Here is a 27,133-nt window from a genome sequence, read left to right as displayed (position 1 = left end):
AGGAACTGTTGTAAGGGAACTCCCTCTTGGCCAGAGCCAAGTGGTGCCAGCATCCACCCACATTTGCCACGCCCAGCCAAGCACTGGGGCTGGCAGATTCAGGGGATGAATGAAATAGCCTAGCCATCATTAATAGTCACCGACAATACAAGAGCCACAGGGCATCTCTTGTGAACGCTTGGCCTTCAGCACAGACTTGTTGCCTTCCACTGTGCTTCGGCTCTGCATTGCCAAAGGTACAAAGAACGAAACAAGTTAAACTCTTTCATGCGATTCTTATTCTATAGTGGTTGCAGCCACTGCGTTAGGCAGACGCTCCAAGCCCAATGCCTCCCTGGCTAAATCCAGGTGGCATTTGGCTGTGGTGAACCTGGGGTACACCTTGCTCAGCTTTCTCAGAAAGAAAAGTTTTCACGTCGGCAAAAAGCTGTCTCACGTTACTAGGCTTGTTCACAGAGCTATCCGTTCAAAGTTCTTCAGACCCTTTAACTTCAGACAAGCAAAGCACAAGACAAACAACAGAGTGGTGGTGGGAGTGACAAACTGTATTTCCACACAGCACTGGTTTCTTCTTGGCAATGCCACATTAAACAAAAACTATGATTTAGACTCACATACACATGATGTACACAATGACAAGGTTTTTCTTGCTTTTTCTTTTTTTCCTCGCGATGAACTCGAAGTGTTTCAGAGAGATGGCAAAGACAGATGTACAAAACAAGGATGGGGCAGCCACTGGAGGCCTTCAAGACGGGACGCCGGCACGACTTGATCAGCGCCCCTCAACTGCAACGCAAAGGAGGAGAGAAAGAATTAGAAGTTGCCATCGCGAGAGTACAGAGATGGACGGAAAGAAAATGGTGCGTACTGTAAGAGGAAATGTCGATCTCGTCGGGCAGCTCGGAGATGTTGACGTCAAAGCGGTCTTGGACCTCGTTCAATGTCTTGGCATCCGTTTCGTCGGAGACGAAGGTCACTGCCAGGCCCTTGGTACCGAATCTTCCCGCTCGAGCAACCTGAGAAAAAAAAAAAAAAAAACAATTCCTCATGCACTGCCAATTTCATTACATTTCATAGTGCGATCTTAACATTGCAAGAATTATTTTGAGCAAGAAGTGATGCTGAAACGTGCTTCGATTTAGCAAGCGCACCCAGAGCAGAAGCATGCATCAGAATTGCACCTAGAGACACTGACTCCAAGATATTTCTCTATAAAGTACCTGAATTACATGTCCAAAATAAATTTGCCCCAAAAACAATTTATAGAGAAATATTTACGTTGTGACAGCCAATTAGAGTGAGAAGCAATTACAAAACGCAACTCTTTTACTGCCTCAACCCCGGAAAAAAAAAAAAAAGAAAGAAAGCACAAAAATTTAAGAGTCAACATAAATTATGCACTACACAGAAATCTCAATTTGAACACGAGGAGGAAACTATGTTTGAATAATGCAGTTTGAATTACCGGGAGTTTCATTTCTAGAAACACATTAACGGGATCTGCATGTTTGAATTATCCGCAAGTTTGAATTAACAAGATTCCACTGTAAAATCTTTTTTTTTTTTTGGGGGGGGGGGGGGGGGGGGGGGGGGGGGGGGGGGAGTTTCCATTGAGGCACATTATTTTTTGCCCCCTAATTTACTGTCTTTTTAAGGTCGAAAGGAACAGCGCTGACCCTGTGGAGGTATGTGTCAGAGTCCTCTGGCATGTCGTAGTTGAAGACGATGTTGACCCGCTCAATGTCCATGCCTCGGCCAAACAGGTTGGTTGCCACCAGTATGCGCTTCTGGAAGTCCTTGAACTGCTGGTACCGGGAAAGCCTGCGAGAGGAAACACGGAAGCACCACCACTCAGTGAACCGTCCTGCGCGGCAGACAAAATTATGCTGCAGCTGAGTGGTGAAAGGCTGAAGAGGGGACATAAAATATAGTACAAATGAGGAGGTTTCAGAGTTGAGAGATGCTGGCTCCTTTCTAATTTTACAAATGGACAGGGTAAACACTTGCAGAAGTATTGTATATTGCCACGTATAAGTCATCCTTTTTTTTTTTCCAGAAATTGGTGGGTGGGTGGGGAGGTAACCGATAAGCGGGTTCGGGCCAGCGCTGTAGCTGACTACATAGCAGGTCCTAGCGACTTTTCCCTGCATCTACACATATAAAACATAACCTAACAGACTGTTTTAAGCCAAGAGATTTTAACATGTACCGCAATATTAATTTTTACACAATATATTATTATTGCGACGAAAGAAAAAAAAGAAGTTCCACATGCACACAGAAAACCGGAATCAAACTCTGCAAGGAAAATGTAGGAACTTGTACCTAAGCATGTAAGTAAGGCAGTAAAAAAAATATATAGCAAAAGCGTTCCACAATTAGACAGGATTGTCATAGCGTTCGTCCTGCTACGGTGCCACGGTAGTGCTTCCGATATCTTCGTGAATCGTGAACTTTCCCACCCTACAAGGATGCCACCACAACATCAGAGCCAGCACAGTGCTTCCTTCAAGCGGAAGATGATTTTATACGCCAGAACGAACAATAACATTGCAGCGAAACGGAACTTTGGTGTTTTGGAAAAGTGTGAAAGGAGACGGCGACGGCAAAGGATTTTTTTTGTGAAAGCATGGCTAATATCCTGCAGTCGAGGGGGTGTTTCTGGAATGGGCCTCAGCGCCTCCTACAAAGACATAGAGGTGAAGACCCGCACCGTCGCCAACAAATGACCATCGCCCGAAGCAACTTTTAAGATTTCCAAGAAGTAGGTTGCGAATTTCTTAAAGTGGAATGGGCCGAGCCTAAAAGACAGACCAGTCTGTCAGAAACTGCCCGACGCTTATGAAAAAAAGCTGCGGGAGTTTCGCCGCAGACTTGAGTACACCTCACAAGGATAATGCTGCAGGGTAAGGGTGTTGGAAGAATAAAATCCAGAAAAGAAATGCTTTCCACTGAAAATCTTTGGCAAGGAACGCAGCTTATCAACTAATTTTTCGTGGACGTGTACAAACTTCGTGTACAAACTTCAAGGGATGAGATAACAGTCTTTGTAGTTAACAGAGGAGACTCAGGTTTCCCTTTAACTCATCAAGGCGCACAAAATGACACACCATAAATATACCGGGTGTTTGTGAGAAATCTGAACACAGCTTTTCGCACCTCAAATATAAACTGGGCATTAAGGAGAGCTCAAACCCCGTCAGAATATAGCCCCAGCTGTTCGAGCAAGATGCCAAAGTTTCAGCACCAACCGTTATCTTATTCAAAAGTTTTAAGCAATTGTCTAAAAATTTCAATGAAAAAATGGCGGCCGACCGAGCTCTTGAATACAAGGAGCTTTATGACGCCAGAAACCGAAAACCGGCGAAAATGGGCCCCATTTTCCCATTGAAAATTTCAAAAAAGCACTTATAACTTTTGAATATGATAACGGTTGGTGCTGAAACTTTGGCACTTTGCTCGAACGGCTGGGGCTACGTTCTGACGAAGTTTGAACCCTCCACGATGTCTGCTTTAATTTTGCGGTGCGAAAAGCTGGGTTCGGATTTCTCACAAACACCCACTACAACCACCACCATTCTTCTTTCTGCTATCAAACTATTTAAGCAATGAAACGTGTCGACGCTGGACCAACAATTTGGGCGACGAAACACGGACACTCAAGAGCGACGTGTGAAAAATTGCCAACGCCAAGTCGACACAAGCCATGCCACACAGCCCACCACAAGATTATTGTGGAGGAGATTGAGGAGTGGCGCTCCCCAGCATCCGCCTCGGGAACCAACACTGTATGGCAAGCAAACCCTCCAACCGCAGTCATTAGTGCATTCGCCACCATAGAAGACGGCAACACAAGGCTCGTGGAAGATATGTAACACTATTATTTTCTTCTAAACATGTTTAGATAGAAGTAATCTAGCTCCCTCTTGCATTCAATGTGTTCAAAGTCCTTTTGGCAGGCAAAACAAGCGCATGCGTGGTCATGCGCGGGAGTGCCAGGACAGCGTTCGTGTTTTTTTCAATGATTCACGAAACATGCATTTCCGCTTTTTAGTTACTTTGTCTCTCGCGACAATCATGGACGACATTGGCAAAAGCAAGCGGTGTATCGTCGAAGAAGAGGACATGCCCTACTGTAATCATGTCGTCGAGTGCCCTCCGCGCTGCATATACCCAGTGCAAAAACATGCTTTGAGCACTGCGGTATGCAGTAAGTGCACACCATATCGCTACAAACAAATATGCAGCAAGCGATTGTTTGTGGTGATGATGATGATAATGAAAATGCACCTTCTGTCTCCCCACAGCTCGAGGCATCCACTGTAGTTAAACTTCTAATTCCTAACTCTGCAAAGATTTTATTACTTGTAATTTATCAGAGATTAGAACCAAAGTTCAATGTTTCTATCCAGTAGAAGGCAACATTCACTTCTTTTGTTCCCAAGTCTAATGCACCCTCCACCTACACACAACCCTTTCACAGCGAGTGGCAACAAATTTGGTCACAGGAGCAAAAGTGTCAAGCTATTGAATGTCGCAATCAAGATGGTTAATCCCAAAAGTTCCAGCTCACACTCCGGCTGCCACAGTGGCGGGGCCTCACCTTTCCTCCTGTGTCATGGCGCGGTGGATGGCAATGGCGGGGAAGTTCTGCTCTACCAGCAGCTGGGCGAGGGCCATGCAGCGCTGCACGGTCTTCACAAAGATCACCACCTGGTTGAACTCGAGCAGGTCGAGCAGCTCAAAGAGCTTGCGGTTCTTCTCATTGTCCTTCAGCTTCACGTAGTACTGCTGCAGCCCGTGCAGGGTCAGCTTCGCCTCGTCGTCCACATACACCTCCATCGGCTGGAAGGAGAATGCATCAGGTGGGCAACTCAACGCGGGTCCGTGGGGAAAAAAAACTCTGGGAAGCTAAGTATAGCAACGGCTTCCCCTAGTCTCTCGGCATGCATCCCTACACACAACAGGTCCTGCAACGAGGATAGTGCCCAAGATGAACTGAAATCCAGTTATTGTTGTGAGTTTCCATGTTCATAGATACTGTTTTTTTTATAAGTTAGCCATTCCCCTGTAACTAGACAAAGCATAAGAACTACAAAGCTTACACTTTCTTTTTCAGCTCACTAACCCACCCACCTTCCCTAGACCCTCCCATAGTCTGTCTCTAAATCAAGAAAACTACCGTAAGAAAACCAAACATAACATCCTCAAACAGAACACAAAGGTCATCCCCCCACCCCCTTTTCTCAACAGAACTCAGAATCTTCACCTCCACCCAGCCAACATTCCCAACAACCTGAAAACAAGCACAATGCCACCCGTGCCCCCCCACAGATACCGTCCACCCAAAGACCACCAGTCCTCTGTCCGGCATCCTCGGCGGGTCGCAGCCGTCGCCGAGCCAAGCCAGCGCCCATCCGGCTCCGGAGCACGCAGCAGCAGCCACCGGCCAAGCTCGGACGCAACACACAACCTCCCGCTCCGGCGGAGACGACGAAGCAGCAACCGTCGCAGCTCTCGCCACACGACGACGGTCTTCAGAGCACAATGTCCAGATGCACGGCACCACAAGTGTCCACAACGCGAGGCGCGCCGACACCACCGATCTCGGCACCGTGACCCGACAACCTCGGCCCTCCGGGGTGACGAGGGAACCTACCCTAGCTGGGAGTGGAAGACGCAAGGGGGACCCCATCCATCCGGTCTAGCTAGGCTCTTCCCACGCAGGCGGACGCGCAGACTCTCGAAGACGAAGAGGCCAGATGACAACACCCTCCGACAAGCTCTCCCAGGGGATCCTCAAGCTCTGATGGACGCCCTAACCCTGCCTTCCCACGCGCAGACTTTTGAAGACGACGAAGCCAGATGACAATGCTCTCCCGAGGGAACCGCAAGATTGAACGGACGCCTCGACTCATCCTAACTTGCTTCCAACGATGCCCCTTCCGCAGGTCGATGCAAAACCGACTTTGGTTGACGTCGCCGAAACTAACCCTTTGCTCTCGATGGATTCCGTGCGGTGTAAGACGCGCCTGACTACTAACACGCGGGCCCTGGCCATTGAGCGACGGTTCTCCCGATGCCAAACTTATTCAGCTTCCCCTGAAATTGCGCACGTGCTTCTGACCTTCCCAAAATGCTCTATCCAGCTAGCTAGGCCTCAGCCACGGAAAACGGACGCAGGAGACCTGGACAACGAAGCCGGCTGGCGAAGTGGAGGTGTGGTGTGCGAGGGATGAAGGCTGTTGGGGGTAATTACGTCTTGCATGAACTTGAGGCAGACGGGCCGGATATCCTTGCTCAGCGTGGCGCTGAACATCATGACCTGCTTCTCGTGGGGTGTGTTGCGGAAGATTTCCTGCACGTCTCGACGCATGTCTGGAGGGGAGAAAGAAAAGCATACAAGGGTAATTCTAAATTTGCTCACTCACAGCCACATACTATATTAGGATACTGCCATACACACGAGAACAGTAAGAGCCATGGCAGCTCCCTTCAAATGATCTGTTTAAAACTAGAGCACTATTTGCTCCTTCGGAGCAGAGTAGCGCAATCTAGAACGCCGCCTCTCGGCGACTAGCGGCGAACGCCCGGAGGTTCCAACTGCGGTCAGAAATGCATGGAGAACGTGAGAAAATCGTTGTTTCTTCAGTATTGTGGGAATATACGGAATGGAAATCGTTTGTGACATAATAATGTAACATTTTAGAATAATTTGGGCTAAGTCTTGTGACCCGCAAGAACCTGACTTTTTTTTAAAAATTGCTTGAGCGGCATCATGCAGCAGACGACACGGCGACGTCACACCATTCACGTGACCCGCTCCGGCCAACCCGGAAAGCCCATCTCCGCTGCGAGCAAAAATCGTCTGCTTCAAACGCCATTGCCTTGGAAATTGCCTTCTCAAAATTTGCACACGCATCCGATATTATTAAAACTTTGACAAAGTGTTTAGTGCTTTACTAACTTCACGACAGACTAGTTTTGAAAAGTGTGAACTCGCCGTTCATTTTTTAATCAGCCGTGTTGAATCGATCTCCATGTATTCTCCCATAGGGCGGGCCGCCTCTTGGAACCCTGAGTACCACGTGACTCGCGCCGAGCCGCTCTGTCGGCCATCTTGTCGGCAAAACACGAGGTTCAAAGGATTGCGCTACTCTGCTCCGTAGGAGCTATATAGTGCTCTATTTAAAACTAGGCTCATAAAATGAGCGACAGTCGCAATGTCAGCTTTGCCACGAGGCAAATAGATACCTGCATAGCCTCAATTAAGAAGTACAGATGCCAGCAAATTTTACGCAACCAGTAGGAGATAGTCCTTTGCTTAGGAACATTAGTTGTTCCACTATCAAAAAGGAGTTGCAGTGCAAGGTGCAACAAACAGACAAAGGAAATAAGACGCGTACAGGCGCCATCCTTCTTTCATGTGGCCATTGTTTTTTTTTTGTTGTTTTTTTTGCACCTTACACCACGATTCATAATGTTTGCCAACTAGCCCAAACGAGGGATGTAGCAAATAATGCCCTGCGTCTACATGCTATACCCTGTTCCATCATCGGAGCGAGCAAAGTAAATACTTCAAGCAGGAGCATGCAGTCCCAAGACCGTTTCAACTTCATGAGCACATTTATATAGCAGGCACACTGCAAGCATTGCCCTTGCTCTAATAGGTCCTCGTTCGCTCATAGTTAAGGTCAAAGGGAGTGAGCACTCAATTAGATAATTTATCCAGTACCCTAGTCAGCTTCAACATAATTGCTGTAAAAGCTCCACCTCCAGCACAAGCTTTTTACGCTCAATGATGCTTCGGCGTCTTGAGAGCACACGCAGCCAAAGCACAATGGAACGCAACAGTCATGTGCTACCTTCTACATATCCTGCATTACAACAGACCATAGCTCAACGAGGTCATGGGGCACTCCATCTGACACACCTTTTGCTGAATTACCTGAGCACCGAGGAGCATGTCTCAAGTGTAGTTAAATGCGCTGCACTTGCTGGCATCCAAAGCAGTAACTGTCCTAGAACAAAAGTCCATTTGCCGAAGCCTCAATTTGGAAATTCCCTTCGAATCTCTTATGCAGGCAAGGTGAGCGTGTGCAGCACACATAGTCCTACGTTCCAGCAATTCTCTTTTGTGCTCAAGTAATTTAGCCATGCCGAGCTCTAATTACAGTGCCCGAAACGCGCCTCCGACCAGCGTTTACCGCATCCTAAAAAGTGGTCCCTTGATTTCCGCCTGACTAGATCGCACAATCGTTACAACCGCCGCCGCGATCCTGGCGGAGTCACGGCGGCGCTGGTGAATGTGGCAGACGCTTGTTCCGCCGCAGGTCGCCCTCCAGCTTCACAGTCAACCAAAAGCGTCGGCAGCCAGCGGTTGCAACTCGGCGTCGACAGCGGCGCTCACATTTCCTCCCGCTTTTTCTCAGAACTTCTACACCCGACCACTAGGACCACAACATCAAACAGAATGACGCTCCAGCTACTGCCACAGCATTTGTTGCACTTCGGCACCACTTTTGAGGCACGGACAGAACAGAACACAAAACACTCGAGTCTGAGACGCGTCCCGGGCGGCGTGGTTTCGACCAAGCAGCAACACAAGGGCTTGGGCGGGGGAGCGAGGAAGACCCACCGAGCTGCTCGAGCATCTTGTCGCACTCGTCGAGCACAAAGTGCTTGATGTGCTTGAGCTGGAGCTTGCGAGAGCGCACCAAAGCCAGGGCCCTGCCCGGGGTGGCCACCACCACGTGGGGGCAGCTGCTCTTCAGCAGCTTCTCATCGTTGCTGATGTTCATGCCCCCGAAGAACACCCCCACCCGCACTGAGGGCAGGTACTTGGAGAACCGCTCGTACTCCTTCGAGATCTGGAAGGCCAGCTCTCGGGTGTGGCACATCACCAGCACGGACACCTGTGACCGGGAAGAACCTCAGCTTACGACTACCACAGCATTCACAAGCACATGTGGCCAGTGGCGCCTTGCCAAAGTTGGATCAAGATTGGTCGCATGCCCAGCCCCAAGCAGGCTTCCCCAGCACACCAGTGGTGCAAGTAAATTAAAATCTCGTTTGAAGACATGTCACCCTTTTTAACGGAACCACCAATCCCAAAAAATTTGTCCATTCATTTGCACTTTCTCCCGTTAAACCGACGTCACAGTGTCGCAGCATGTCACAAAACAACGCGACGCCAATTTCCCCGAAAAACCTAGATGGAAAAAAGAAACTGCCTTCACATTTCAAGTTGACTGTTTAATGTCTTCTAAATTAAATAAGCAGATGCCTTTTAAAAACTAAATTGCAACAATTACAGGATTTCGGGGCTGTTTAGCTTCAGTATCCCAATTACACATGGAGAACTTGAGTAGAAAAAGAATACAGGGTGTCACAAAAGAAACTTTACACTGTCTTTTTTACCGCAAAAATAAACTAAGCATCGCCGAACGCTCATTCTCCGCCCAAAGGTAGAGCTAGAGGTCACAACCAAATGCCAAAGTTTCAGCCCAATCCGATAACTTAATCAAAAGTTATGTGATTTTCTGAAAATTTCAATGGGAAAATGGCATCCGACGGAGTTTTCAAACACATGGGGCTCTATGGCACCAGAAACCGAAAACGGGCAAAATTGGGCTCCATTTTCCCATTGAAATTTTCAGAAAATAATGTGTAACTTTTGATTGAGCTATCGGACCAGACTGAAACTTTGGCATCTAATTGTGACCTCTAGCTCTACCTTTGGGCGGAGAATGAGCGTTCAGCGATGCCTAGTTTATTTTTGCGGTAAAAAAGACCGTGTAAATTTTCATTTGACACACCCTGTAGAATGAAACACACTACAAAATAAAAAAATGCTTGTTGGTATTGTATAGGTCTGAGGAAGTTAAACCACAATGTTTTTTCTAACACTGACTGTGGGGATTGTGCTTTCCATATAGCACAATCTAGATATTTCAGCAAAGGCTGAAGCGCAACAATATAAATTCAGCATTTTACTGATGAAAAAAGCCCCAACTCTGAGGATGAAAAGGTGCGCGGTTAATTTCCATGAAGCTGCACCAATGCAAAATTTTCCAACTCCTACTGGCATGGCGAGAACTACCCACACCGTTGTGCTACATGGATGCGAGCGAGGGAAGTCCTCCCACCTGTCCGTCCACAGGGTCCAGCTGCTGCAGAGTGGCCAGCACAAACACGGCTGTCTTGCCCATACCAGACTTGGCCTGGCACAGGATGTCCATGCCCAGGATCGCTTGGGGAATGCACTCATGCTGTACTGCAAAGCCAAGGGGGGGGGGGGGGACACCACACAGGTCAGGCAAAAGTTTCTTCACCGAACAGTGGTGGAAGCAAGAACAAGTGCACGCTGTCACCATAAAAGCAGGTCACACATTTGCATTCGCCCAGCACAACATCAGCTTCAGAGCTGGGCCGCCTCTGTCAAGCCAACGACAACAAAAAAGAAAACTGCACAAGAGGGAGCATGACGCTGCGGTAATACTACGCAGACGCATGTGCAAGCAGCTTGCTCCTGCTGCGGGTGGCGAGGTTCCTCGCGTGGCTCGTGCCGGGGGCAACAAAAGTGGTTGTGATAAAGCTTCCAGTGCACCACCGGCGCGGTGTCCAAGCTTGGGTCGTGCAGTTTGAAGGTCAAACTAATCAGAGTAGGATATACACCCTCGCAGTGCCCTACTCTCTAGTTTTATTAGTTTCCAAAGGCCTCTAGGAGGCGCAACGTGCGTCGACGGCCACGTGTTCCTCTGTTTGCATTTCATTTCAACTCAATAGTAAATGTCAACAAACGTGTAGCACCAGCTGCAAAACTTTGTTCTCATACTATACTCTGTGTCATGATAACTGGGAAAACTGTCGAGGCTGCAGTCCCCGTGAACCAATACAAGTGTCGAAGCAAAGCACGTGACAACACTATGGTCGAGATCACGGTGGCCTTGTTACCGCTACACCAACAGCGCCGTCCACGACAAAAAGTGATTTTAGGCTTCTTTTTCTTTTAACAACCACCATACTATCTCTATCAAGAATATATATATAAAAAAGGAATATTCGCGACGAGTGTCAATTATATTTAAACTAAAAAGAAGTGATGCAACATTCATATTCGTTCCTAACTTTTTTCCCATTGTAGCACCGTGGCCGTTGGCAGTTGCAGTCACGTAATCGACTGTTTCCGCTCAAAATAGCACTTGGCCCTGGTGTTAGCACTCGCCAAAGATTCACGGGTAAATTGAGTGTAAGGTTGCCTCATGAACTGTTCCAGAGAGCACTACTCTAGCGGATGGCAATGTTGTGTCAGTGGACATTCATCCAAAGTTGGTTTCACAGCAAATGACAGCCAGTTACTGCAGGCCTCGCATTTGGCGCAGTGAAACATACGCAGTGTCCTGTGACACGGTATCACATTCTTTGCTCCGACGCTCTACTTCGGTCGCAGGGGCCGTAGCCTCCACAGTCCGCCATGTTACCGTGAAATAGAGTACAACTGCAGACATTTACAAATTTATTTAACAGATTGCACACAAGCTGTCAAAGCAACTGGCACCAGCATGTGACCTCATCTAAAATTTAATTTGTGCAATCTGTCATACAAACTAAGAATGAACAAGACATTTGCATATACATACATGCTTTTCATGTGACGTCATGGCACCGTGCCATGCTCCTGTGCTCATACCCTTTGCCGCCGTACATTTCGAACCATCACATCTTTTCTTCGCAGCAAGGCTTGCCGAGAAGAACAAATTTGATGGGTCAAATGCATGCTGCAGAAGGTACAGGTACAGTGGGCATGGTGTGGAGCAATGGTGGCTGCTGCGACGTCAATGCAAGCCAGGTACTAGGGAGGGGACCAGATCGTGGCACCCCAAGCAGCTAATTCTAGAACTACACAGTTGGGGACAACAAATAACAATGACTCAGTGCTCGGCTGACTTAACCTAACGTCGCATTAGCGTTCAGCTGGAGTTTGTGTTTTTGGGTCGCCTGAGGGGAAGGAGGGGCTCTTTTGTTACCACTCTGGCCTGCATGAACAATGCAGCATGCAGAAAGCACATGCCCAGCTCAGCACAAAAGCCGACGAAGTGGCTCAAGCTCGCATTCTCTGAATGCTTTCAAGAGGGATCTGGCACCAACAATAAACGTTGCTTCGTTTATTGCTAGCATCTTTATGTTAAAGGGGGACCAGCAGAAATATTCTTCCGCCTGGCGGAAAGTCCTCCTTGCCCTCTTCTTGTATTGTAGCACGGCGAGGCGAAGGGAAAGGTCCCCTTTTGCGCCGGCTTCTTCTAAGAGGATAAGCCGAGAAAATCCCCTTTCTGAGCGACGGACGCTGGGTGCGGCAGCAGCGACCTCGTGACTTACGGGTATCTTCAGCTCCTATCATGTAATCTGCCCTATTTTTTGGCTCTCGCCAAGCCTAGCCCCTCGGGTGTGGGTTTCACGGAGCTGCAAGGCTGCGCCCTCGCAGTCACCGAATTTGAGCTGTCGAAGTTCTTTAGTTTAGCCCGTGGCAAAATAAACGCATACTTGAGAGCTGCGATGCATCCCCGCACCCATTGAAGGAACGTTTCATAGATATTTTCGGTTGATCAAGGAGCTCAAAACACATGCGCGAGGTGTGGTGACTTGAATATGTAAGGATGACTTACATCTTCACAAAACATTCTACCTTAAAAAAAAACGGCTTATCACGCTCAAACCTGCCTCAAATTGGGATCGAAGGAAACGAAAACGATATACCGGGATATACCTTGTAGAAGGTCTCTGTTTTCTAGCAGCGAGCACAAATTATTATGTGCGTAACTCACACTACATGATGGCCAACGAATGTAGATGACATTTATATTTACGCATCCCAAAAACCACATGAGGTGAGAAGGCAGCTATGGTGTGTGTCGATACTAAGAAGTTTAGTGGATCGTCTTTAGCTTATGGATAACCGCACCCTACAACAATATATGAGCTCTAACCTTTCTGAGAGCATTCTTTATTGAGTGCGACTATCGAAGCGTGTCGTGTTATAATTCAACGTTGCTTAAATCGGTGCTATAGCACATGCTGCCCCTTTAAAGTAGTTTTGAAGCATTAAAAATAAAAAAAATAAAAAATGTAGCCGATCTTTTTTTGACATGAAACGTGTTTGTAATTTGTCATTGCAAAGACATTTTAGGTATACTGCCACACAGTTAGCACGGACAAACTATCGCCGGTCTTTATAATTTTGTTTTCTTAAAAGTGAATGATGTTTAGAAAACTGATATGCAACTATCCAGCCTAAGTGGCAGAGCTCAGTGCTAGAAAATACCTGTTGCTGGCAGAAATAGTAAAAAGCGCCGATGTCGCGTTCGGGCTAACAGTGCCACGTAATGCACGCATACCGCTACAAGATCAGCGCAAGCATAATATGGCAATGGATTTATTATACAATTTATTTTAATAGATGAAAGGTTTGAAGAAATCGTCGCAGCGCCTTGATTATCACAGCTGACAACGAGTCACACTTATTAACGGCTTTGGCTTGCTTTATGAAGTTGTCGAAAGCAGTCAGCTCCGCGGTTTCAGAAAAAGTGAGGTGCAGGATTGGTAGGAGATTGCTACGGTTACACTAGTATGGTTTTTCAGCCCCCCCCCCCCCCCCCCCCCATCTCGCATACGCTTCTTGCTCAAGTAAACAGGGGAATCTGACTTGTCGCTCATCTTGGCCTTTAGCGCGACTGATAACAAATTCTGAAACGGACAAAGCAAAATTGATGTAATAACTCAGAATTATAGGGTGTGCGCAATATTTACAAAGTTCGAGGTTCCCTAGAGTCATCTCTTGTATTCAATTCCACCTCCCCTCACCACTACTTCCTTTCCTCCAAGTAAACAACGTAGATTATTTTATGAACCACCAGTAATAAAGCGTACTCGCAAAATGTCAATTTGGCGTAAGAAAGGCCTAGTTTAAATGTTCGAGCAATGAACTGGTCTTCTTACTGTGCGTGACACAGCTAACACGAACACAATATTGATATTTTTACGCAAGGTCCATGCAGAATTTAGTGTATAAGAACAAATTGATGCCTCGCAAGTTGGTGCCCAATGGAAGCACTCTTTACCGAACTGCTTGTATAAAAATAACAACTTTTCAAACATGAACACAAAACAAAATAACACCACTTTTTGGGGGGCCACCAAATTTACTGATTCACTCCGTTAGCGTTGATTGTGCAGCGGTATGCGTACATTACGCGACACTGTTAGCGCAAACACGACATCGGCGCTTCTTGCTATTTTCCCCAGCAATGTATTGGCTCGCACTAAAATCTACCGCTTAGGTTGGATACTCGCAGTAACAGTTTCCTAAACATCATTCACTTCTAACAAGGAAAAAAAAAGAGGGAAACACCGGCGATAGTTTGTTTGTGCTAAATGCGTGGCGTAGGGTACCTAAAAGTTTTTTACAATGTTAAATACAATTCCGTGTCACGTTAAAAAAAATTGTCTGCTTTTCCTTTAGTTTCTTTGAGACACCACAAATACTTCGAAGTGGCGGCCTGTGCTATGGTACCAATTCAAGCAGCGTTGAACCATAACACGACACGCTAGACTCGCCAAAAAGGGTTTTAATATTGTCTTTTCGGCTCCATAGCCGCACTCGATGAAGAATGTAAACAGCGAGTCTAGCTTACATTTCGTTGTGGGGCACGGACCGTGCGGTTATTTAAGTGGATAGAAGCGACCCACTAAAACTTTCTAAAATTGACATCCACCCTTGATGCCCTCTCACGTCAGGTGGTTGTTGGGAATGTGAAATATGAATTTCATACATTTTGCTGGCCATCATGTTCTGCGAGTTAGGCACACAACAGGGCATTTTAGTAAATCGTTTCCAAAGGCCCGCTGCCACTTCAGGCGCGCGCTTCAGGGAATGCATCGAAGTGGCAGCGCGAGCTCCCGCTAATTATAGCGTGGCCTGAAAACATAGTCTGCTAAAGTTCTCCAATAGTTTGTGCTCGCTGCTAGAAAATAGAGACCTTCTAGAAGGTGCCCGCGCCTGGTACATCGTTTTCTTTTCCATCGATCCTAGTTTGAGGCAGATTTGAGCGTGATAAGCCGTTTTTTTGAAGATGGAATGTTTTGTGAAGATGTAAGTCATACTTACATATTCAAGTCACCACTTCTCGCACATGTGTTTTGAGCTCCTTGATCAACCGAAAATATCTATCAAACGTTCCTTCAATGGGTGCGGTTATGGATCGCAGCTCTCTAGTATGCGTTTACTTTGCCACGGCTAAACCAAAGACCTTCGACAGCTGAAATTCGGTGATTGCGCGGGCGCAGCCTTGCAGCCCCGTAAAACCTACACCCGAGGGGCTAGGCTTGGTGAGCGCCAAAAAATGGGGCAGATTACGCGATAGGAGCTGAAGCTACCTGTAAGTCACGAGGTCGCTGCTGCCGCACCCATCACCCGTCGCTCAGAAAGGGGATTTTCTCGGCTTATCCTCTCAGAAGAAGCCGGCGCAAAAGGGGACCTTTCCCCTGGCCTCCCCGTGCTACAATAAAAGAAAGAAAGAGGGCGAGGAGGACTTTCCGCCAGGCGGAAGAATATTTCTGCTGGTCCCCCTTTAAGATGTGAATATGCCCACAAGGCCTGTGGGCATGTCTACAGGCTTTGTGTTGGGTAAACTAATGTGTGGGGACAACAAACGGGTCAGAGTGCCCCCTACAGTTCGATCTCCTCGCCCTTGAGCACGACTAACTGCACTATGAGTGAAAATGAGAAACTTTTACGGGTTGCTAGGGTAACCAATGTCCGTGCAACGCAGGAAGTAATAATTAAATGTCTGAATCACCCTTGAGTCAGTAAATAAAGTTGTGCCAATAGCTTTGACAGAGCTAAACAACATATACAAAATGGAATGAGCACCTGCCCCACTCCAAGCACAAAAACAAAAAATAACAGAGAAGACCTCACTCATCAATGAAATGACGCTGGTAACAGTTATAGCAAAGTTGACAGGGAAAAAAACTGCTGGGCGTGGCGTAAGCAGCCCTGAAGCTTTGTCACAATTGACCACTGAAAACAGCTGCGCGAGGCAGAAGCCGAACGTGAGTTAAAAGACGCCCGCGATACGTTTCAGTTGTTCGTGTCAGCATCAAAATATAGATAGCTTCGGAATTTCGATCCAATGAACACCATTTATCGTTTTGTTATGCGATGTCACCGGCTACGTTCGACGCCCAGCGAACGCCGCAAACGCACCTTCGGAAGGGTGCTCGAAGCCGCAGTCCACAATGGCGCGCAGGAGTTCGGGCTTGAGCAAGAAGTCCCTGAAACCGGAGCTGTGGATGGACACGTAGCCCCCAGTCGGCTTCTTCACCTCCGGGATGGGCTCCCCGGCGGTCTGCTCCTGCTCCTCTTCGTCCTCGTAGTCCAACAAATCGTTGTCGGCCATGGCTGCTTTGTCCCTACTCGATTTCTACCTGAACGCGGGATTCAAAACAATGAGTCATCGGTGGACGCTCGCCACAGAAAGTTCTACGATTCCAAACAACAATTGCAATCCTTCGTAGCTTTCTTTGGCCGGTAGACGCTTATTGTTTTCTGTTTTTGCGATTACTACGGGGTAAACAACGCTTCTCGGTTCAGCGTTCCGCGACAACCAATGGAAGTGCCGGACAAAGACGCTAAAGGCGTCCGAAATACTGACAGACCAGTTCTGGATACAAAAACTACGGGTCGTTTACTGTTAGCATATACACGCGTGATGATATTTCAATATTATAAAACAGATGAGCTAGTCACAGAGATCAGATTAATCAGATACTTACCGAAAAAATTCCACCGACAGTAACGAAGCAAGATGGAGGAACAATAATCTGTTTTTTGGGCTGTTCGGCAGCAAATATTTTTGTGAACACACATTCAGAGAAAAATAATATAAATTTACGGTAAACGCATTTCTAATTTAAATATTTTATTGGTATAAATAAGAATGTATTTACATTTTATTATTTAATATGAGTAGCCCTTAAAGTTTTGCGCGGCGCACTTAAATCAAAATGGCGCGGAGCGATGATGGCCCCAAAAGCAGTTCTGCTTCCGGAGATCAGACGACTGCGGCCGAGGGAGGCTCCGAAGTTGACGAAACCTCTTACGATGAAGGCAAGTTAAGTTATTCTAGTCTTTCAGTCGGGGTTCTCATCGCTTTGTGAACTTTTGCATCACACTCCCCCTTGATTGAAAAGAACCCCTCTAAGGCCTCAGGGGGATGGTAGTGAGACGGCCGACATCTCTAGCTTCCTCAAGTCGCGCCACTTCGACGCCACTCAGAGGTTCTCGCGAGGTTAATTTCAATCCCTTTTTGTACCAGCTTTACTATAATAGTGCTTCGCTTAGACCCCCCCCCCCCCCCCCCCCCCCCCCTTTGCGTTCGCTGACGCCGTGGTTAGCGGCGCGCGACGCCGACTGACATGACGTTTCTACACTGCACATATCGCGTTGTGATTCTCGCAGAGTACGAAGCACTGAATGCAGCTATGGACGAAATCAACGCATGTCTGGACCACATAGAGCAGAAGAACAACGACCTCTTCGCTCAGATGCGCCAGTTCCTGGAGGCGACAAAGCAGGAGGAGATGGAGCTCGAAGAAGACGCTTCAGTGCGCACAGATGACAGCGGTTATCAGCCGTAGACTGGCATTCATACTGCTGTTTTAAGTTTATCGTTGCATTCCAGAGTGTTCCTATCCTGTGCTGGTCCCCTGAGCGTCCCATCATGTGATCGCTTAGATTCTCTGTTGCTGCTTGCACGCCAAAGATGTTTTAATAAAACCACAGTTCCAATACACACAATTTTGTATGTCTCTTCGCAGTGGCGTAGCCAGAATTTTATTTCGGGAGGGGTTCAACGGCAACCCCCTCCCCCCCCCCCCCTCGATGACGCAGGGTGAGCTCGCCGGCACGGACGCTCAGGCAAAGATTAGGGAGGTGCTGTTAAAACGGGTAACTCTGCATTGTCATTTTTTCGAAACGGAGCAGGCTTCATTTACAGGAATACGGGCGGGGTGGCTCACTGTTCTATAAGGGGTATTCACTGGGTGCCATATTTGTGGGTGCTGTCTAGAGTGCATGCTCAGAACGAGTCCACATTAATAGGTTGCTAAGACGGGCACTCTTGATGGTGTGGAATGGAAGCTTGCCGTCAGCACGCGCTCAGCGCTATGGCCACCAGAGAACACTTCCTATACTGTCGTCATAACTGCGGCCCACCAACTTTAAAAGCTTCCTCATAGCACACAACTTCGCTTTTCGAAGTAGCACCGCAATATCCACGCGTGAAGGCCAGACAAAACACAAAAATAGCTATACTTCCACAAAAAAAAAACAAAATAATAATAATTTTGACACTGAAAGATTGGAGCAACCGACCACTCAGAAAACCATAATCTATTATCTATGAAAGGTTTAACAAATTCGTGCTACAGAACCAGATGACGAAGGAAAGAGTGTTCCCTTCGCTAGGCCGTTTTATCCTGCAGCATGGCGCAAAGGCAGCAGCAGCATATCCTAGGGGTAAGGAGAAGTCATCAATCCGAACTCGTCGTTCTATCACTCGGAGAGATGACATGACGCACCACAAAGAAAATACAGGCCAAACGTAGAAAGGAACTTGACTAGCCTTGCAGCGCCTATGCGTAGTGAGAATATGAAGGCTTGTCTCTTCGGAATTTCTGATGTTCCGTGCTACGAAGAGATTAAGCTAATAGTAATAAGGAATTGCATTGGATGCTACCTTGGCATACAATGCAGAAAGCAAGACGGGCTTCATCGGGGGAGGGGAGGGAGTTTCGACCCCCCCCTCCCCCCCCCCCCCCTCTCTTCGTCAGGTGCACACTGTGGACTGCCTGCTAGCTAGAGCATCCCGCAAACGTGATAAACAATGTGTGTGAAAGGAGAAAAAAATTGCAGGAGTTGGCCGGGCCGTCTAACTGGCCTACTGGCTTCTTCCTTTCAAGCCTGCAAGCTGTTGCAAAATTATAATTCCAGTTGCGAGTCTTTTTTTGAAACAGTGGAAGGTGGTTTACACTACCTACTGCACACCCCAATTGAAACGCCAAAGTAACGAGATTAGTGTAAGGGTGATGAAATGGAATTTCTTTGTGATATACGTATATCAACCAAACTTTTTTTTCTTTTCTTATCTAGTTTGTCTGCTTTCCAAGTTATTCAGTAGGGTAATCGCTTACCCCCGAGTTCTGTTTAACGGGCATGGAAACGCCAGACGAGTGTTATACCCCTGTTACACGGGCACACTTAACCGCGGTTAACTCAGCTTAACTGCTGTTGCGCGGCACCACAGATACCACACTATTCTCTCTGACAGCTATTTCAGAAGAAGTGAAGAGCGCGCGCGCACTGCTTCGATAGATACTCAAGATGCTCAAGCGCACGTTCGCCCATAGCTTTGACTGCATAGCCGCAGAATGTTGTCGGCAAGTATTGTGCGCTATCTGTGGCTTAGCCTAACCGCAGTTAAATGTGCCCGTGTAACAGGGGTATTACAGACATCGATCGTTCACCAAGGTATGGTCACATTGTATTATTTGAATGGATGGATGGATGCATACGGCCTAACCGGCTAAATCGGACTGTGGCTTGCAATTACAACCTGTGTGATGGAAACACCTCTTTACACCTTTTGCCCAGTGGACTGGCCGGAAAAGAATAAGATAACATTTATTCTTCCCTTGACTAATGCCACCAGTAAGATAATTGCTCTGTTAACTCGACCTTGCCAAAATCTAATTTTCCTTTTCTGTCCTAAATCTCCAATGCCCTTATCAAACCAGTCTCACCTTCAATAAAAACCGGGTGAAGCCCTTCACAATAATGGTGAATTCGGGTGGTCGCCTCTCTCCCCTGACCTCGATTCAGCAGAGCGCCTCCTCCTCGCCGCCAGAGCTACTCGGGATCCTTTGCAGCCGATCACAACTGCTGACTTCAGAGCGCTCCGAGATTCTCAGACCACAAGTGGAAGTAAAACTTCTTAATTTCAATAATGAATTTAAAAAACAATGATTTTACAGCGTGCGGTGGAGGATTAAGCAAAATTTACGCTCGCAACGTGATGAAATAGCGGTTGTGACGTAAACTGTTTTACGCATTGGCATATATAAAAAAAAAAGAAAAAGAAAAAAAACAGCAGAACAGAACGAAAGCCAATGCTTGGAAAGAGTTGTAAACTCATCGCGTTTTGACAGTGAACGCGCTGCGATAGCGGTCATGCGTACGGCAAAACAGGATCCTACAAAACGCACGACACCGACATCGTGCGGCGCTCCGCTTCCGGCCGCTGGGGGGAAAGTTCCCCCCGTTATATCTCGCACTCGCTACCTTCACGCCGGCCTTGCTCTGCTCATCACGTGGGTCCGGAGAGCCACTCACACGCTCTGTTGGCTGTCGGCAAGGGGGTTAGAAGTACTAGGAGAGGGCACGTCGAAATATTGGTGAAGCCCACTGATCTCTATGACAGTGCGGAGGGCAAGTTCGTCTGCTTCTTGCGCAGGGGGTAACGGTGACGTCAGAACGCAGAGCCCTGATTGGCTGATCACGACCCCCTATCTGAGCGTCGTCTGCTCCTTTGCAAAGTCGTCTACTCGCAACGTCGTCTGCGTCTGTCTTACCTTTCCTGCGACTTTCGGAAGTGCAGAGGCCAGATTCACGAAACGATCTTACGCCAAATATCTGCGTAAGACAAAACCTAAAAACAAATTCGTATTCACGAAACGAGATTTTCGTAAGTTTTGCGCAGGTTACGACGAAATCCTACGACAGATCCGAAGCTGATCAAATCAGCATGGCCGACAGCGTCGCGGTCGCGACGACCCACGGACGTTTATTTTTCTACGTGCGCTTCTCACACGTCCTGACTTCAAGCAGCAAGAAAAAAGTAAAAAGTACTTGAAACAGGCCACGACGAACAAGAACGCTGGATCCACGAACACCCGGGAAAAGCTCCAAAGGCCACGATTCCACCGAACGCGACCAAGCGAGTTCGCCGGTTAAGCCTAACAGGCACTTCGCGACTCGGCAACCGTCTGCCCAAGACCGGCTGGCGTGCTGAATGGAATATGCCCGCGCGACTTTTGGAACCCTTCCCGTATTATACTTTGATCGCTGTTTGTTTTCTCCTTGTTTCCCGAGGCAACGGTGACTCTCGCCGGTAATAAAGCGGTGAATCTCCGACAAACGCAGGAAAGGTAAAGCAGTCATCGCTTTGACTAGCAGACGTAAAGCAGACGACGTTAACTGCGCCAACCCGCCGACGCCGTTAAAGAATGAGGGGTCTCGCCGCACACGAAAGGAGGGAAAACGTATTTGAGAGGGAACTTGCGGACACTAACACGCTCACTCAAGGTTCTTAGCAAACAAACCTCACCTCGCCAGTGAGTCCTTTGACTTCCCTCCTTGATGCGCGTCTGCTGGTTGTTAGACAAAAACAACGTAGCGCTCGAGTTACTTCGTCTGCCCTCTCTGAAAGGCGAAGTCGAGCTCGCTCGTAAAGACCTGCACTTCCGAAAGTCGCCGGAAAGGTAAGACAGACGCAGACGGCGTTGCGAGCAGACGGCGTTGCAAAGGAGCAGACGACGCTCAGATAGGGGGTCGCGATCAGCCAATCAGGGCTCGGCGTTCTGACGTCACCGCTACTTCCTTTCTCATGCGCAGATGACGAAAATGAGCCCACTTGCGAGGCGTATTGCTGGATCGCGCTACCCCGCTTCAGAGCCGTATATGTAGAGAGTTTGGCCATTCGTTGGGAAGTATAGGAGACAAATGAAGCGGCGCCATTGGCCGAAAGCGGGCTGGGCGTGTTCCAGGGCGTCTTCAGAAATTCGAATGTGACCAACCAGAAGCCGGAAATAATACCCTGGCGGTGGTCGCGAGAAACAAACCTGATAACTGCATTGGAGTAACTCTCGATGGCTGAAAATATGGTACACGTGATGTTTTATTCACGCTCATCAGAAATGATGGTGGAAGAGTGCGACTAGCGGAACGATCGACATAATCTGTACGCCAAACGCCGAGGGCCGGGAATCTGCCGTCCGAGCGGTCACACTCTGTCCGCGCAAAACAGAGTTGAGCGGCGCATTCGTTTCTTACATCTTTCTGCATGATCATGATGAAACAACACGTGAACCCTATTTTCAACCACAAAGAGTTACTACACTTCACTCTTACGCACTTATTTAAACCATATACGAACATAGACCTTCGATGATCGATCGGCTCAGAACTGTTTCTCGCTACCACCGCTAGGGGATTCTTTTCAACTTCTGGTTGGTCAAGAGAGCATGCCAAGCCCTCTTTCCGAGTCTGCCGCACGCCCTGGCTCTGCCCGCGCCTCCCATTGACCAAACTCTCTACATATACGGCTCTGCCCCGCTTGTTCGCTGCAGCGCAAGTGAAGCCACCGGACTTCACTCGCTTGGGATACGATTTGCCGTTTTTGCTAGCCTTTGCTGCGGTTTTCCAGCGTGCTGTGGACACGTTTTCTACTCGTTCGTCGTCATTCGCCGAAGAAGTTTTTTGAAGACTCTGTGTATTGTTGAGACTTGCCGTTGTGAACACGTGGAAAATTTTATGAAAGTGCAGTGTCGCAGGAAAAAGGCACAACGCGTCGAAAGGAAGGGCTGGCGGCGTGTTCAAAGCTTCCTTGGCACGCCGAAGTGCCGTGTCTCCGTGCCTTCGCAAGCTTGGATACCGACCAAGAACCGACGCCGTGTGTATGTGTCTAGCGAGTGCAATGTACGTGAAGCTGTTCGTGCCTCTGGATCAGCGTCTTTTCCCCTCGCGGTTTAGGAACGAGCTTAATCCAGCGTCCACTAGCGACGGAAGATGGGGGGAAGGTACGTCTTTTTTTCGTCCTTAGACGATTTACACAATACCGTGCACAACAGCTCCTCATCACTGATCAGTGCTGGCTTATTATCAACCTACTTAATTGCACTTGACGTTTGAGCGCGGCTCGCCTAATTGCAATTGGTCAGCAGATTGCACACGACCATATCGGCCGCGCTTCAAAGATTTTCATTCTCGCCGCCTTGTACTTTTGCTTTCGAAAACCCCCCTGGCTCCACAACGTTGCCCTATTCGTGCTCCCACGGAATCTATTAGAGTAGATTTGGGACATAGCCATGGTTAATATAGTACATAAGAACACGTACAGATCTCTCCCTTTTATTGATAGCAACTCACCGGAACAGCTGGACGATCCAGAACTCCGTGGCCGATATATATAAATGATCTAAAAGCTTCTACGCGCGACACACGTTCAGAACTTTGGCGCGGCGTCAATTCTTGACCGGTATATATAGGGGTATCCACACGAAGGAGAACTCCGCGGACGGATGTCGTGACGTCAACAACCCATTAAACTCCGTCCCCGGCTCCGCCGCGTGCACCTGCGGAGCTCTCATGCTAAAAGTACGAGGCCTCCGCGCCTCCGCCACGGAGGAGAACGGCGGCGCGAGGCCGCGAGGCGTCAAAAAGAGATGACGTACGTCTCACGTGATGCGCGCTCCGCGGAGGAAAGGGGCGGATTTCTCCTTCGTGTGGATACCCCATATCCAAGCGTGCGAAGGCACAAAGATGCATCACTCGGCGTGCCAAGGAAGCTTTGATCACGCCGCGACACCGGCGACACTTGTTTTCGACGAGTTGTACCTTTTGATACGGCTTCACGCACATTGCACTCGCAAAACACATCCACACGGCGTCGATTCTTGGTCGGTATCCAAGCGTGCGAAGGCACAGAGACACGGCACTTCGGCGTGCCAAGGAAGCTTTGAACACGCCGCCAGCCCTTCCTTTCGACGCGTTGTGCCTTTTTCCTGCGACACTGCACTTTCGTAAAATTTTCCACGTGTTCACGACGGCAAGTCTCAACAATACACAGAGTCTTCAAAAAACTTCTTCGGCGAATGACGACGAACGAGTAGAAAACGTGTCCACAGCACGCTGGAAAACCGCAGCAAAGGCTAGCAAAAACGGCAAATCGTATCCCAAGCGAGTGAAGTCCGGTGGCTTCACTTGCGGGAGCGGCAAGCGCGATCCAGCAATTGTCATTGAGATCAGTGGTGAAGCCAATATTTCGACCTCAAGAAAGTAGGACGTTTTGCGCATTGTTCCTACGCCGGGCAAAGTAGTTCTTACAAGGTTTGGTTGCCAGAGAAAGAAGCGATGCTTCTGGCGTTTGAAACGCTTATGTCTTGATACGATAACACATATCTGATGTAAAATGCACGTGCATATATCTTAATTCTCGACATAAAGGGTAAATTTAGTAATGCTCCGCGAAGAGCCGGACTTTTTTTTACAATTCTTGAGTGTTGTGGCCAACGTGACCGAAAATCTCTCTGACGATTGGTGCGCTGACATGTCACTTGTGAGATGGATGGTTGATTGTAGCAGGACTCCTTGCAGGCTTGCGCGCGCTCCGTCCGGTAGGTTTTATCAGATCGAAGGCTAGACTGCGGTGTATTCTAGTACCCCATAGCTAGATGAAGGCTAGATACGGTCACGTGATGTGGTCACGTTGGCCGGGTAAGTGAGGAGAGTAAGGAGGAAAATGAGAAAGAGGCGAGGCGTCAAGGGCGCATGGCTTGTGGAGGCTACGCGGCTGGCATCCATGCCCTCTCCTACCCTTCTATCCTCCTTGGCTGTCGGTCAATCGCTCAAGATCTCCGCTGCTTTGGAAGCAGTGTTACCACACTGCCACTATGGTTTTAGAGCGCAGCTCTTAGGGGCCCGTTTCCGGCTTGAGCGGCGTCGCCGTCGGCGTCGGCGTCGGCGTAACCGCGCGGTGCATCATGGGAAATGTCCCATAATGCACCGCGCGAGCCCCCCACCGGGGTCACGTGACCTCGTGGGGGGCACGTGACCCCCCCGAGGTCACGTGACCCCGGTGCATCATGGGAAATGTCCCAAAATGCACCGCGCGAGCCCCCCACCGGGGTCACGTGACCTCGTGGGGGCACGTGACCCCCCCGAGGTCACGTGACCCCCCGAAGTCACGTGACTCCCCTGAGGTCACGTGACCCCCGCCGATGTAGCGTGACCCCCAATGACGTCATCGTCACTGATGATGTCACCGGCATCCACATCGTCATCGTCATCATCACTGATGACGTCACCGGCATCCACATCGTCATCGTCATCATCACTGATGACGTCACCGGCATCCACATCGTCATCGTCATCATCACTGATGACGTCACCGGCATCCGCATCGTCATCGTCATCACTGATGGCGTTACCGACATCCGCATCGTCATCGTCATCATCACTGATGACGTCATCTGTGACGTCACTGATGTCGTCACCGGCATCCACATCGTCATCGTCATCGTCACTGATGACGTCACCGGCATCCGCATCGTCATCGTCATCATGACTGATGACGTCACCGGCATCCGCATCGTCATCGTCATCATCACTGATGGCGTTACCGACATCCGCATCGTCATTGTCATCATCACTGATGACGTCATCAGCGACGTCACTGATGACGTCACCGACATTCGCATCGTCATCGTCATCATCACTGGTGAAGTCATCAGTGACGTCATCGGTACCCGCATCGTCATCGTCAATGATGACGTCATCAGTGACCTCAGTGATGACATCATCGGCATTGGGGGTCACGTGACCCCCAAGGTCACGTGACCCCCCCTGGTTAGTTTAACCCCCCCCCAGTGCCCTTCCCTCCTCCTCCTCAAGAGCTGCGCTCTAATTCGGCGTTACAGGGAGTTGTAAGCAGCTTTCACTTTTTTCCCTCGTCGAGCGGCGAAAATTCCTTTTTTTCCCACACCATTTTAGATACAGAACTTGTTTCTAAGATACGCATGACGCCAAGTATATTTAAGTGCAGCAACACCTCCCGTGTGTTTTTGTTTTGTAGAAGTTTGCATTGCATAAATAACAAAACATTCGACAAACCTGTCTCCCGTCCCCTTCTTTTAGGAGATGCCAGGTTCTTTAAATCGACCGGAAAATTCGGTTTCTTAACCTATCGCGCTACGACTTTGTGCAGCGTTTCCCACGGATGGTGCATTTTTTTTTCTTTTTTTTTAGAATTTGCGAAGAGCAAATTTACCCAAGGAAAAAGTAAAAAAAAAAGGCTTTGCTTTTATGGAAACGCAGCGACGCCACCGGTCTGCAAACAACACGGCGCCGTTTCGCACGGGAGACATGAGATGGCGCAAGCGGTCGCGACGCCAACTGCCGCAAACGAACGAGCAGACGACGCCGAGAGCCGGTGTCTTTCGCAGACAAGGAACTGCAGTTCCTTGTTGTTACCGCGCCTGTTTTTGTTTCTGCGACTGTCGCCGCCTGTGGAACACGCGCCGCTTTTGAGTCGAAAAGATTGTCTGCTAAAGACGCTGCAGCTCTCGGCACCGTATGCTCGTTCGTTGGCGGCGTTCGTTGCGCCATCTCTTGTCTCCCGTGCGAAACGGCGCCGTGTTGTTTGAAGAGAGGTGGCGTCGCTCCGTTTCCACGTTTCCATAGGAGCTAAGCCTTTTTCTTTCTTTACTTTTTCCTCAAGTAAGTTCGCTCTTTGCAAATTTCGCAAAAAAAAAAAAAAAAAGCACCATCTGTGGGCAACGGTGAACAAAGTCTCAGCGCGATAGGTTAAGAAACCGAATTTTCCGGTCGATTTAAAGAGCCTGGCGTCTCCTTGTATCACCCTGTACATTGGTTGAGCGAACCAGGGAAACTAAATGAAGGCACGCGGGCCATTAACTACACTAAACTAAAATCACCTGCTCGTTTTCGTGCTGTGAAAGGGAGCGCACCCACTGTACAATCTATGATCTATCGCACTGACAGGCATACCTCGGCATTCTCGCTCATGAGTGCGATCACTCACGATCACTCACGATCACTCCCGCTCACCGTCAGATTTGAGGTGATCGTGAGTGAGGCCGCGAGTCTCGAAAAATTGTGAGTGTGAGTGTAAGTGTGATCGTGAGTTATGTGAACACGTGAGTGTGAGTCTTGAGAACTGATGAGCGTGAGTCTGATCGTGAGTGTGATCGCAAGTTCTGAGAACTCATGAGTGTGCGC

General features: G+C 48.5%; 2 protein-coding genes across 2 annotated transcripts; one reads left to right on the top strand and one right to left on the bottom strand.

Moving 5' to 3' along the window:
• Window positions 1–524: 524 nt before the first annotated feature.
• LOC120850507 (spliceosome RNA helicase DDX39B) lies at window positions 525–16,479 on the bottom strand. Its single transcript, XM_040223013.3, has 8 exons — window positions 16,265–16,479; window positions 10,149–10,276; window positions 8,639–8,915; window positions 6,260–6,378; window positions 4,604–4,845; window positions 1,677–1,821; window positions 869–1,016; window positions 525–786 (listed from the first exon to the last, which is right to left on the bottom strand). Exons 1-8 carry the CDS (start codon window positions 16,455–16,457, stop codon window positions 773–775), a joined length of 1,266 nt encoding a protein of 421 aa, XP_040078947.1. The 5' UTR covers window positions 16,458–16,479; the 3' UTR covers window positions 525–772.
• A 563-nt stretch (window positions 16,480–17,042) lies between these two features.
• Window positions 17,043–17,857, top strand: LOC115314879 (bublin coiled-coil protein). Its single transcript, XM_029973987.2, has 2 exons — window positions 17,043–17,167; window positions 17,519–17,857. Exons 1-2 carry the CDS (start codon window positions 17,065–17,067, stop codon window positions 17,695–17,697), a joined length of 282 nt encoding a protein of 93 aa, XP_029829847.2. The 5' UTR covers window positions 17,043–17,064; the 3' UTR covers window positions 17,698–17,857.
• Window positions 17,858–27,133: the final 9,276 nt, after the last annotated feature.

The sequence above is a fragment of the Ixodes scapularis genome, unplaced genomic scaffold (genome assembly GCF_016920785.2).
Source record: "Ixodes scapularis isolate PalLabHiFi unplaced genomic scaffold, ASM1692078v2 PGA_scaffold3__209_contigs__length_174095766, whole genome shotgun sequence".
Lineage (NCBI taxonomy): Eukaryota > Metazoa > Arthropoda > Arachnida > Ixodida > Ixodidae > Ixodes > Ixodes scapularis.
The sequence above is the reverse complement of the archived record's forward strand: the minus strand, read 5'-3'. Positions and strand labels throughout refer to the sequence as shown.

Bases quoted from the DNA above. Each gene is read 5' to 3' on its own strand.
- LOC115314879 (XM_029973987.2), top strand. From the start codon at position 17,065: ATGGCGCGGAGCGATGATGGCCCCAAAAGCAGTTCTGCTTCCGGAGAT. The intron at 17,168-17,518 runs GCAAGTTAAGTT...TGATTCTCGCAG, and splicing joins CGAAACCTCTTACGATGAAG to AGTACGAAGCACTGAATGCA.
- LOC120850507 (XM_040223013.3), bottom strand. From the start codon at position 16,457: ATGGCCGACAACGATTTGTTGGACTACGAGGACGAAGAGGAGCAGGAG. The intron at 8,916-10,148 runs GTGGGAGGACTT...TCCCGGTCACAG, and splicing joins TGGACCCTGTGGACGGACAG to GTGTCCGTGCTGGTGATGTG. The intron at 1,017-1,676 runs GTCAGCGCTGTT...TTTTTTTCTCAG, and splicing joins CTGACACATACCTCCACAGG to GTTGCTCGAGCGGGAAGATT.